This window comes from Micromys minutus (genome assembly GCF_963924665.1).
Source record: "Micromys minutus genome assembly, chromosome: 17".
Classification (NCBI taxonomy): domain Eukaryota; kingdom Metazoa; phylum Chordata; class Mammalia; order Rodentia; family Muridae; genus Micromys; species Micromys minutus.
The window spans coordinates 18,430,808-18,443,689 of NC_137952.1; the positions used below are offsets into that span (position 1 = coordinate 18,430,808).

The 12,882-nt window shown below is 38.6% G+C and overlaps 1 protein-coding gene across 2 annotated transcripts in view; it reads left to right on the plus strand.

Annotated features, from left to right (window-relative positions):
- Positions 1-9,863, plus strand: part of LGR4 (leucine rich repeat containing G protein-coupled receptor 4) — a gene marked incomplete at its 5' end in the record, with an annotated part of 91,981 nt that extends 82,118 nt beyond the window's left edge. For both annotated transcript variants that reach the window (XM_080930848.1, XM_080930849.1), the window contains 6 exons: positions 416-487; positions 2,255-2,326; positions 2,907-3,032; positions 3,831-3,946; positions 4,323-4,406; positions 6,885-9,863. In XM_080930848.1, coding sequence (XP_080786974.1) covers positions 416-487; positions 2,255-2,326; positions 2,907-3,032; positions 3,831-3,946; positions 4,323-4,406; positions 6,885-8,161 — 1,747 coding nt within the window. In that variant the 3' untranslated portion in view covers positions 8,162-9,863. The remainder of the gene's footprint in view (positions 1-415; positions 488-2,254; positions 2,327-2,906; positions 3,033-3,830; positions 3,947-4,322; positions 4,407-6,884) is intronic.
- Between the last annotated feature and the right edge of the window lie 3,019 nt (positions 9,864-12,882).

Genomic DNA, 12,882 nt, shown 5'->3' on the forward strand with positions numbered 1-12,882 from the left:
TTTGTTCTTCTCTCTTTTTCACTTTCTCCTCTTTCAACTCTTCCTCTTTCCTCCTTTCCCCTCCACTCCCCTCTTCTCTCTTCCTCTCCTTTTCCTCCCCCCCTCCTCTCCCTCTATGCTCTTCCCCTTTCTCCCTATGCCTCATTATAAGACTGATGGGAATTTAGATAGGGTACCAGTTAACTCTCAGTATAAGTTCAGATGGAATATCAATTAGTTTAACATTTAAATTGTATAGATAAATTAAGATAAATTTACTTTCAATAAGATCAGTGTTATATATAATTATGTAAAATTAGAAAAAACCCAGAATATTATTTTTCAAAATATAATTTTTCTTTCTTTCTACAAAGAAAAGTATTTATTAATTTCTCTCTAACCTACTTCTCCCATCCTTTTTTTTTTTTTTTTTTAGTTCATTGCAGCGTAATCAAATCTACTTAATAAAGGAAAATACTTTTCAAGGCCTAACATCCCTAAGGATTCTGTAAGTTTGTTTATGACTATCAAAGACAAAAGATTTGTCACGTTCTAAATGTACATGTCATGATTGTGTTAGGGTTCCTGTTATAGTGATAAAAAACCCTGACAAGAGCAACTTAAGGGAGAAAAAGTTGCACAGTCCAGGGCAGATAGAGGTTAATGAATGCTAAAATGCTAGCCTTCTCCACTTGATGCAGCCCAGGGTCCTCTGCCTAGAAAATGGTGCCACCCACAATGGATAGGTCTTCATACCTCAATTAATGTAACCAAGGGAATTCCCCTATGAATACACCCTCAGGCTGACCTGATCTAGACAATCCCTCATTGAGACTCCCTTCTGAAGTGATTCCATATTGGGTCAAGTTGGTAATTAAAACTGTCACACAATTTTCATGTTACTAGCAGCACTTTAAAAATGATGGACAGGGCTGGAGAGATGGTTAAGAGCACCGACTGTTCTTCCCGAGGTCCTGAGTTCAAATCCCAGCAACCATATGGTGGCTCATAACCATCTATAATGAGATCTGATGCCCTCTTCTGATGTGTCTGAAGACAGCTACAGTGCACTCATATTTAATAAATAAATAAATCTTTTAAAAAGTTTTTACTATTAAAAATGATTGACATTCTATAAACATTGTTTAGCCTTTACCTTGTGATACTTCATAAAAATGTACTTTTGATATATATCATATCTTATTGATGATATTGGTCCTCAGCCAATGACATGTTTATTATTTCAAAGAAGAAACTTAGTCAAGTTTCAGTGAGGTTTAGTGCTTCGTTAGAGCAAGGGTAGGCTGACCATATGCTGACTGCAGCTTGCCTCCTATAGTTATGAATATTGTGGGAACACAGCCAGGCTTCATGCTGCAATGTTGATTTAAGCTGCATTTCTCATGCTGTGGTACAATTAACTGATCAGCAGTAGAAGAAAGCATGTGATCCAGAAGGTGAAAAGATCTCCTCTTTGGCTTTCTACAAAGAAAAGTTCCTTTAAGAAATAAAACAGGCCGGCGTTGTGGCTTGGCGTTATCTGCCACAAAGCTCTGAGTTCATTCTCCAAGAGAGGGGGGTCGTTCCTATCTACCACCGGTTTAGAGCACTGATCAGTGACAACTAAAAGCTGGTCATTTCTGGAGTTTGTGTTATGAATTTACCCAGTCTTTTAATTAATGATAAGGACCAGTTTAAATGTGACAGTATTTCCCTGGTTTTTGAATGCTGTGGTATCAGAATTGGTGAAGGTGTGTTCTGTGAAGTAGGGCTAGCTCTGACTCTGATAGTTTTATTTCCTGCTGTGGAGAAGAGTGATAGCGGACGCCCTTTGGAATGCTCTTGTTTGCTTATTGATTATCTGTCTTCTCTTGGGGCCTTACAACTAAGCTTTGAGAAGGCAAACAATGTGAAGCCCCACCCATCTCCTTTTTTTTTTAAAAAAAAAACTTGTCCTACCCTGGTTAATGGTATCGAAGGCGATATCATATCGTAGCTATTTTGGAACTGGTACCAGAAGATAAAGTAGAGAAAGTTCACAACTGGTTTGAAAGAGATGCCAGCTGCGATTACTGCTACAGGGAACATATTCTAAGAAGACTGTTGTAAAAGAGGTGCCATGACTGTAAACATTTGAAAAATGTTGTTGGGGAAGATGGAAGGTCTTGGTTAAGGGATATTGTGTTACTTCCTCAGATTATAAGGTGTGTTCTGACTGGAGTTTTGAGTGTTTTTTTTTAATGAAAAAACTAACATGTTGTTCCTGTGATCGCAGAGATCTGAGTAGAAACCTGATCCATGAAATTCACAGCGGAGCTTTTGCGAAGCTGGGGACAATTACTAACCTGTAAGTTAAACGGAGAACTGTGGCTGTTGTGCCAGGAAAGCAGTAAACGGTTACAAAGCCAGCAGAGCAGGGTGTTTCTTTACTTCTCTCCTTGCAGAAATGCTATGCTCTCATGATATAGTAATAGCTTCTCAGATGTCCAGACCTGTGCTAGATCTATGCTTTTAACACATCTAAGCTTCATTTTACAGTTTAATATTAGAAAAATGTTGTACATACATAAGATACAATTATATAATCAGAAATATCTAATATTTATGATGCTAATAGATTTTCCTTTTTATATCTTACTTTCATAGTGTATGTGTGTTGTGTGTGTGTGTGTGTGTGTGTGTGTGTGTGTGTGTGTGTTTTCTTGCTTGCATGCACATTTTGCATGTGCCACAGGGTGTATGTGGAGGTTAAAAGACATCTTTGAGAGTGGGCTCTCTATTTCTACTGTGTAGTTTTTGGGGATTGAACACGGATTTTTAGTCTTCAGAGTGCCTTTACCAGCTGAGCCATCTTAGTACGCTGGTAGAGATATTCACATGTGATTTGTAACTTAGAGAGTTAACTTGAAGTGTCTTTCACATTTTAGGGATTTAAGTTTCAATGAATTAACTTCATTTCCTACGGAAGGCCTCAATGGGCTCAATCAACTAAAACTCGTGGGTAACTTCAAGCTAAAAGACGCCTTGGCAGCCAGAGACTTTGCTAATCTCAGGTGTGTTTTCCCCACTCTTCCTTTCTGTTAGTTATGGTAGGCCCCAAATCTCTGAGCCTCCTATGTATTTCTTCTCGTGCAGTTTCCACATTTTTCTGTAGTTTAGGACTATTTTCTATCTCCACCCTTACAAATTTGATCAAAATAGGCAAAATAGATCACTAGCACTATCTCATAGATGTCAAGGACATGAATTACACTCTGGACACCCTCAGAAAAATATTTGTCATGCCTTTTTTTTTTTTAAATCTACTTTTTATTAGCAACAAGATGCTGGAAATGTCCTCAGTGCTAACTGACAGGAAGCTGGCACAGGGCCATCACATGTCCTAGAGACTACAGATTTGTAGGCGTTCATCAAATGTAGCAGATAAAGGCTTCACCATATTCTTGTACAAATAATGCGTCCACTTCGTTTATAGGAGCAAAACAGAGATGATTGGTGTAAAGCTACAAATGTCCTCGGGTATTGATTTTAAATAAATTATCCATTTCCTATGATATACTGGGCTTTGTTCAAACATGTATAAAAGGATCACTGTGCTATTTACCTTAAATTGATTCATGGTTATGAAATTTTAACATATGGCTTGATTTCTTTTGGGTATTAAGAAATGACTCATGAAAGGGGGAAACTTCAGTTGTGTTCCTGAGGTTTACCAGAACTCTTAGGACACTGGTGGGGAGGATCCACAGCCAACCTAAGGCGTGTACAGGTGTTACTGGTGACTTGGCTAGGTTTGGTGTCTTTAAGTCCTGTTTGTGAATTCAGTGTATGTTTTACAATTCTTTCCCCAGGTCACTATCAGTACCATATGCTTATCAGTGTTGTGCGTTTTGGGGGTGTGACTCTTATGCAAATTTAAACACAGAAGATAACAGCCCACAAGACCACAGTGTGACAAAAGAGAAAGGCAAGTGTGTCCGCTCTAACAGAGAACTATCTAAGGCATTCATCAACCTGTCTGTGCTGTAATCAGTTTGAAAAGGATCAGTACAAATCTATGAGCAAAGTAGCATTTACTGTATTGCCCTGCATTTAAAAAAAACAATATTTTATATATTCCTTGACAATTTCATACATGTATAAATGTTTCTTGTTCATATCCAATCCTTATGCCCTCTTCATTACCCCTGCTCGCCTCCCCCAATACTTTTTACTCATGTTTAATGTTATCAAGCCTCAGACAAGCTGATCTTGCAGTAGTAACATAGTAGAAATAATGTAGGGAAATTGGTCCTTTTGAACTCTGTACCATTTACATTTGATGTGATTTGTTTTATATTTAGGTGCTACGGATGCAGTAAATGCCACCAGCACTGCTGAAAATGAAGAACATAGCCAAATAATTATCCACTGTACACCTTCAACAGGTAGTGCCTAACCTACATAGATGTAATTTCTTACCTTAAGTAATGTTGGCTAAATAGACCTAAAATGTCCAGGGATGGATGTGGTTTCTACGGTAGGGGAGGGATTAGATGACCTAAAATGGCCATTTTTTGAACTAGCCTACTGTTCTTTTAAAAACCATTTCTGTACATCACTGTGGGGTTCAGCAGGGATGTGCTCATTTGTGTGTGTGTGTGTGTGTGTGTGTGTGTGTGTGTGTGTGTGGAGGCCAGAGGTCAATGCCAGTTGTCTTTCATTTGTTGTCCTCACATTTTTTGAGTCAGGGTCTTACTAATCCTGGGATGCATTGATTTGACTTGACCATCTGCCCAGTGAGCATGGGGGTAGACAGATTATGGCTTGTGCCAGGCTTTTTATGAGATTGTTGGTGACCCAAACTCTGGTCCACATTCTTGTCAGCAGACACTTTACCAGCTAGACTGTCTTCCTATCTCTTTAATTTTTTTAATGTAAATTTTTGCCTTTTTTGATCTTACTCATTCTGGGAAAGTTATTAAGCCGATGTCACATATTTGGTTGGGATTATAATGGCATATTCTCCCTAATCTACAAAAAAGAATGGATTTATCCCCAGCTGTGCTACAGAAACACATGCTGAAGGCTAAGGTAACAGAAGCAGTCGAATCTGTAGAATCAAATGCCTTATCAAGGAAGCTTATAGGCTTCCAAAGACCATCTAATTGTTAGTGAAGTGGCTCCACCTATATGAGAAACAGTTCCCACAGGATGTTGTTCTTGTCAAAGGATCTTTCCTCTGCTTTGTGTGGTTTGTATGGGGGTGGGGGTTGGCGGGTGGGTGTTTTGTTTGACACAGGCTTTCACTATACATCCCTCGTTTGCCTGGAACTCTCTGTGTAGACCAGGTCGCCTCCAACTCAGAAATCATCTGCCTCTGCCTCCAGAGTGTTGGGATTAAAGGTGTGTGTTGCCTTCCCAGCTCTGATCTTCTTTTAAAGAGGGCTGAGTTCTGACTCAGAACTTAAACCAATAAAGTGCTTTCTTGTAGAAGTTCTCAAAGCTAATATAGAACAATTTCAAATTTTTTTGGTATGTGGAAATCAAAAACCAAAGAATTGATTCATATGATTTAAGATAGAGCTGGTGAAATGTCTCAGGGGTAAAGGCACTTATTGTCAGTGGCCTGGTTTTCTGAGTTCTTGTCCCCAGGACATACATGGTAGAAAGAGAGAGTCAAGTCTGGCATCTGTCCTTTGACCTCCATACATGCAGGCCCCCTAACATAAATAAATAAATAATTTTTAAAAACTATAAAAAATAGGATACTTTATTGAATATATAATGTTTCATAACTGCTGAGGAAAATTATGCCTTTAGCCAGCTATAATACATAGTTTTTCTTCTGCTTTATAGACAATTTTTTTAAAAAAATAAAAATTTTAAACAAAATACTCATCACTTGTAATCTAACTAGCATATAAAAATTAATAAGACAAATAGTTCATCTAGAAAAATGGCTTATACCTGTAATCCAGCATTTGAGAAGCAGAAGCAGGGTGATCCCTGTGAGTTCAAGTCTAGCTTGATCTATGCAGCAAATTCCAGGACAGCCAGGGCATAGGAAGAGCCTGTCTAAAGACAAACATTTCAGTTCACTGAACACTGAAACACAGTTTTGTTTTGACCTTTTGTGTGTGTGTGTGTGTGTGTGTGTGTGTGTGTGTGTGTGTGTGTGTGTGTATGCATTACTTTTACATCATACTTATAAATAGTTAAATATCTGTGTGATTTACATAAGCAGCTATACTAACTTAAAAAATAATCTTTGGCATATTATTTAAAGGTTTTCAGATGTTGGTTTTTTGAAGACAAGGCTAACTGTACCTATCTTAACCCGCCTCCTCAGGCTGCTTTTGAAAGATACAAATGTGTTTACAAACTGTGCGCACATACCTATCTAAGGTATTTGGAGACTAGCAAAAGAGGGAAGTTAGGATTTGTTGAAGCTTAACAATATACCCGGCAGCTGCTTAATTAAATACACTAAACATGTAATTCTGTATAAGCTGTACATCTCTATGAAACAGATATTATTTAGCCACAGGGGAAAGGATGGAATCTGTAGAGGTCTAAAAGGAAGAACAGTAAGAAACAAGGCATTTAATTTTAATAGCAGATTTCAGTATTTGGACCAGTACCTTTTATATACTAAGTATATGTGTACAAACTGCTCTGTGTACTAATTCTACACAAAGTAAAATTTTCATCCGTGTAACTCTACCAAATAATTTAATTTAAAAAATTTAGTGTAGTTTATTTTTTAAATAAAGTAGTCTGTGTTGTGAGTAAAATATGTTAGAAGTAGTAATCTTTAAACTTGCAGGTGGCAGGCTTATTCTTGATTTAATTGCTAAGCCAGACAACAAGATCCACAATGTTCTCTAAACGTGTTTCACTGTACCCTTTCTTTTTATTTCTAGGTGCTTTTAAGCCTTGTGAATATTTGCTGGGAAGCTGGATGATTCGCCTTACCGTGTGGTTCATTTTCCTGGTCGCCTTGCTTTTCAACCTGCTTGTCATTTTAACAGTGTTTGCACCTTGTTCACCGCTGCCTGCCTCCAAACTCTTCGTAGGCTTGATCTCCGTGTCTAACTTACTCATGGGCATCTATACTGGCATCCTTACCTTCCTTGATGCGGTGTCCTGGGGCCGATTTGCCGAATTTGGCATTTGGTGGGAAACGGGCAGCGGCTGCAAGGTAGCCGGGTCCCTGGCAGTCTTCTCCTCAGAGAGCGCCGTATTCCTGTTAACACTGGCGGCTGTGGAAAGAAGCGTATTTGCAAAGGATATAATGAAAAACGGGAAAAGCAGTCACCTCAGACAGTTCCAGGTGGCGGCCCTCTTGGCTTTGCTGGGTGCTGCGGTCGCAGGCTGCTTCCCCCTTTTTCACGGAGGGCAATACTCTGCATCACCCCTGTGCCTGCCCTTTCCTACAGGAGAAACACCGTCCTTAGGATTCACTGTGACCTTAGTGCTATTAAACTCACTAGCATTTTTGTTAATGGCCGTTATCTACACCAAACTGTACTGCAACCTAGAGAAAGAAGACCTGTCGGAAGACTCGCAGTCTAGCATGATTAAGCACGTCGCTTGGCTCATCTTCACAAACTGCATCTTCTTCTGTCCTGTGGCATTTTTCTCTTTTGCTCCGCTGATCACGGCCATCTCTATCAGCCCCGAGATAATGAAGTCGGTTACACTGATATTCTTCCCATTGCCTGCTTGCCTGAATCCAGTCCTGTACGTTTTCTTCAACCCAAAGTTTAAAGAAGACTGGAAGCTACTGAAGCGGCGTGTTGCCAGGAAACACGGGTCTGTTTCAGTGTCCATCAGTAGCCAAGGTGGTTGTGGGGAGCAGGATTTCTACTATGACTGTGGCATGTATTCCCACTTGCAGGGTAACCTGACTGTCTGTGACTGCTGTGAGTCATTTCTTTTGACAAAACCAGTATCATGCAAACACTTAATAAAATCACACAGTTGTCCTGTATTGACAGTGGCCTCTTGCCAGAGGCCAGAGGCCTACTGGTCTGACTGTGGCACACAGTCGGCCCATTCTGACTATGCAGATGAAGAAGATTCCTTTGTCTCAGACAGCTCTGACCAGGTGCAGGCCTGTGGCCGAGCCTGCTTCTACCAGAGTCGCGGATTCCCTCTGGTGCGCTACGCTTATAATCTACCGAGAGTCAGGGACTGAACTCCAGTGTCTGTGACTGTTTTTCCCCATCAACCAAATCACAGTGCTCATCCCGGGAGCTGTCTGTCTTTTGACTTTTCATCTGAGAAGGACTTGTATAATCACTTTCTGGTGTCATTCGGGAGAGAAGGAAGGTGGCAGTTTATTTCACAAATCAGTCGTCTGTAAAGAATGTGTGCCTAAATTATATAAATTGTTGAAAAAAATTGTGATGTCCCAGTAATGTGTGCTCTATTCAAAATAAATGCAACTTTAAAATGATTTGATGTATGGCATAGCAATATAAGATTAGGTTTTTTCCCCCTGAACCATCAGGTGCAAAGTTCAAACTATTTCTGAATTAAGCACAATATAAAAGACAGCTGTTAATATATTTGAACTGAGAATGTGAATTTATAAAACTAAGAAAATGTCTTGCTAATTTTACCTAATGATTCATCATTAATCTCAGGACGACTTACTTCAGGGCCACAAAAGGGACTGCTTCCCAGCTAGCTATGAAGAGTTCACACAGGTATTACCTTCATGTGTTTTCTATGTCCATAAATCAAAGGTTTTGTTCAAATGATTTATAAATCTAAAACATGAAGGTGTTTTGAGGATATTAACAGCTGTTAGTTTTTTTTTTTTTTTAAATAGCAGAACATTTGTTATTGTTCATTGTACATTGCTCTGGTTGAATCACAGTGACTCTGCTCCCTTGGTGTTTTACAATCACAGTACTAGGACAAAGCAAAAGGCTAATTGCTACATGGGTTTAGTAGAGATGACAGAAGTACTAAGTGACACTGAGCTTTTAATAGTATCCAAGGGGTTTGATGGCTCTAAGTAATGTCCCCATCAACTGGCATGCCCTAGTGTCACTGGCTGCTCTGACATTTCCAAATTTGTTGACATTATCATTCTGATGATAAAGGAAGCAAACTCGAGTCATTTCTTGTAATTTTAAGAAATCGAGAGTAATCATGACACAAAGCACTTAAATTTACTTTTTAGTGAGCTGTTGTATGAGAACTTCCATACATTTTTTTTTTACAGACTGTAATTTAAAAAACAAAACAAAAAACCATTCAGTAGCTTAGATGCTGTGTGCTTCAGTTAGACAAGACACATATTTGGAGTGGGATAGTCAAAGCTTGTCCTATGTCTTTAAATTTTTTAAATTGACTTGATTCTGACCTATAGGCTTCTGATGTGTTTCTATAAGAAGACTTAACACTGTTAAGTCCGTAGCACACCCACTGCCATCTTAGTTATACTGGTTAGACAAAAACTTAAGATAGATTGCAGTTTGATTAAACTGTACATACTGTGCATATGATGAATTTTTATCTTATGTAAATTATTTTTAGAACACAAGTTGGGAAATGTGGCTTCTGTTCATTTTGTTAATTAAAGCTACCTCCTAAACTATAGTGGCTGTCCGTAGCAGAATGTTTAATTGTGGTTTATATACCTGTTTTTTGTTTTTGATTTTTCCCCCTGCATTGTAAATAGTCTTGGTTGTACATTGTCAGTGGAATAAAAACAGAATCTTTGTATATCAAAATCATGTAGTTTGTATAAAATGTGGGAGGAATTTATTTACTGTGTGCTGTAATTTTATAAGATCATCTATTTACAACATAAATATAATGTTTGTATATTTACATCTGATAAATATTAAATCGTAACTTGGTAAGAAAATCCCAATTAAAAGCTTTCTTCCTAAAATTCAAGTTATTGAAAATGTTCAATTTTTTTCTTTGAGAAATAGAATAGGTCAGGTCTGGTGACTCATTCCTTTAATCCTAGCAGTTGGGAGGTAGAGACAGGTGGATCTCTGAGTTCAAGGCCAGCCTGGTTTACATAGTAAGTTCCAAGACACCCAGAGCTTTATAGAGAGATAGTGTCTCAAAAAACCCAACAAGGGCTGGAGAGATGGCTCAATGGTTAGGAGCACCGACTGCTCTTCCCGAGGTCCTGAGTTCAAATCCCAGCAACCATATGGTGTGGCTCACAACCATCTGTAATGACATCTGATGCCTCTTCTGGTGTGTCTGAAGACAGCTATAGTATACTTATATCTAATAAATAAATAATTTTTTAAAAAACAACAAAACAAAAATTCCAAATAAACAACTATAGAATATTAGGTATATAAAGTATGTGGTAAACTGTGGTAGACATTTGATATTAAATAGAGCATTGTACATGATGTTTTAAATGATTAAGAGTTTATAAAGCAATCTAGTGTTTCTTATAGCTATATTACTGAGTGTTCTTAGTATTATACAGTCAAATTAAAATTTTTTAACTACTGAATACTAAAAGAAATTGGGAATAGCCACTGGAAAACAATTTTCATGCCATCTATAAAAGTCTAGGACACTATACTTTTTATATCAAATCTAAACTATATAGTAGAATACAAATTGTGCTATTTAAGGGAATAGTAATCATTACATCTTTACTAAAGGCAAGAATTAACAATCTGCACAATGCTACATGAAATGACTTTCCTAGATGCTTAGGAAAACACTCATTTTTCAGATGAAAAGACAATTGGTAAACCACAGCAAGTTTCAGTCAATCTTTGAGACATATGAGCCAAACCATAACTCAATTCTGTGTGTTCACTATTTTACAAGTGTGGGCATATGCAGGTGTGCGTATGCCAGATGACAACTTGCCGTTCTCAGGGAGTCTGTCCACCTCACTTGCGACAGGTCTTGTTATTGTGAGACTCATGGATTAGGATAGTCTGCCCGATTAGCCGGGATGACTGGCTCCAGCTTGTGCCACCGCACGGCAGTTTCACGACGGTGCTGGAAATGGAGTTCCGGTGCTCATGCTCCGAGGCAGGCGGTTTAAACTGACTGAATCGTCCCCTCAGTACAGTCATCTTAGCTTTGGATATAGTGAGTGTATGTTAAACTTTGAATGCTGAAAACTTCTATAGCAAACGGCACGGTGTAATTACCATCCGTACACCTTTCACAATAGTCTCCAGCACACAAGAAGTCTTTCATCTTCACCACATTCACTAAGCCCCTTCAGACCTGCCTCTGCGTTATTCTGAGGCAAGCTAAGGCATATTTCATATGTTAATACTTAAGTATGTGCAGGAAGACATTTTTGAACTCATATCATAAAATTGCCATAAGAATTACCGCAAAGGTATTAGTTTTGTAATATAGTTAAATATTTTTAAGCAAAAGTCACTCTTGAAGGGAGTTTCCACACCAATTTAAAAAACCCTCATTAGAGTGAAAATAAGTATTATGTTGAACCCTATAACTTAAGGGAAGAGCTAATTTGTACATTTGTATAGTCCAATCCACCTTGACTTGCTTCTCAGCCCAAGTAATGGAAAGCACCATAAAAATAGACCACGGATGTGACTTTATTACATTCAAACAGCCACAGCAGGCCATGTAACTGCCTTGTAGCCTTTAAGGCTAGTGCTCTTGGTGAGCACACTGATCCTAGAGTAGCAAGAACACTTTATTAAAACACTAAGAGGGTTAGGAAAGTATATAACATTCCTACACCAAGAGGTTTATTATGGGGGAACTGGCTGTGGGATACTGTTAAGAGTTTAAGGTGTTTACCATTGTAAATGTCAGGTTCTGAGTAGAGCTGAGGATTAATGAATGGATATGATAAGGGGTAGATTGTTTTGGGGAAGATGTGGTTAAATCTTATTTAAGGATATTGAGAGGACACCTACTGGTTTAGAGCCAGGCCCATTCTTTCCCCCAAACCTTCAGGTTATTTTGGGGGGACCCAGGATTGTTTCCCAAGCTTCCATCTTTGTGAAGGTGTAAGTAAGGTAGTCCAGTGTCTCTGGGTTACTGACAAAAAGGGTGTTTTGTGACCAAAGACTTTAACCAGATATGCCATTATTGAATAACTAGAGTGATTCACAGTAATAATTCCACTAAGCCACCTTTCTTAGTCCGTCATAGTTTTTGTCCAATGCCATTGTTTTTACTGTAAAAGTTGAACAAAATAGTGCTAGCATGTCATTTATAGCCACTGTAACCTTTGCCTCACATTTGGTTGCTAGCATTTCTACCATATCTAACTGTGCTATGAAACTTTTACAGACAAAATTTTCATCAGATTTTCTCTTTGATCATTAAAGCTGTGTGCTGTGTCAGTCACTCACATTTTTCACTTGTGATGTTTCTTACACAATGTACATTAGGAACCATACCCCCCCCCCAAAAAAGCCGTGTTTACAAATGTATGCAGTTTTGTGAGCACGGATAAGCAGCTCTTGCATTATCTGCCATCTTTTCCTTGAGGGCTTCAGCTAGATCCTTGGTTCCTAAAAGGAGAGTCCCTCGAGGTCCTAGAAAAATACTTATTGCATTACAGTTTAAATTTGCATTACCAAAAGAATGAAAGACCTTAAGGTTGGCTTATGATCTGCTGCCCTGGTATGGACCTGCTGGAGTGTGGACACGAATGCTTTGAAAGGCCAGAAATTTAATACACCCTTATAAAACTGATTATGTTGACAGATGCTGCCCATACTGTGAGAAACTGCCCACAGAAGATTCTTAGCTAGAATAGTTCTCTTCCCTAGACTGCAGCCTGATGTAAAAAACAAATGAACGGGGGAAAAAAAAAAATCAATCGCGGGTGCTAGGTTTTTTTTTTTTTTAATGATCCTGACCTTATATGAAGGTGGGGAGGTAACATTCGGGCTTCTTCTGCCTTTTCCTTTTCAA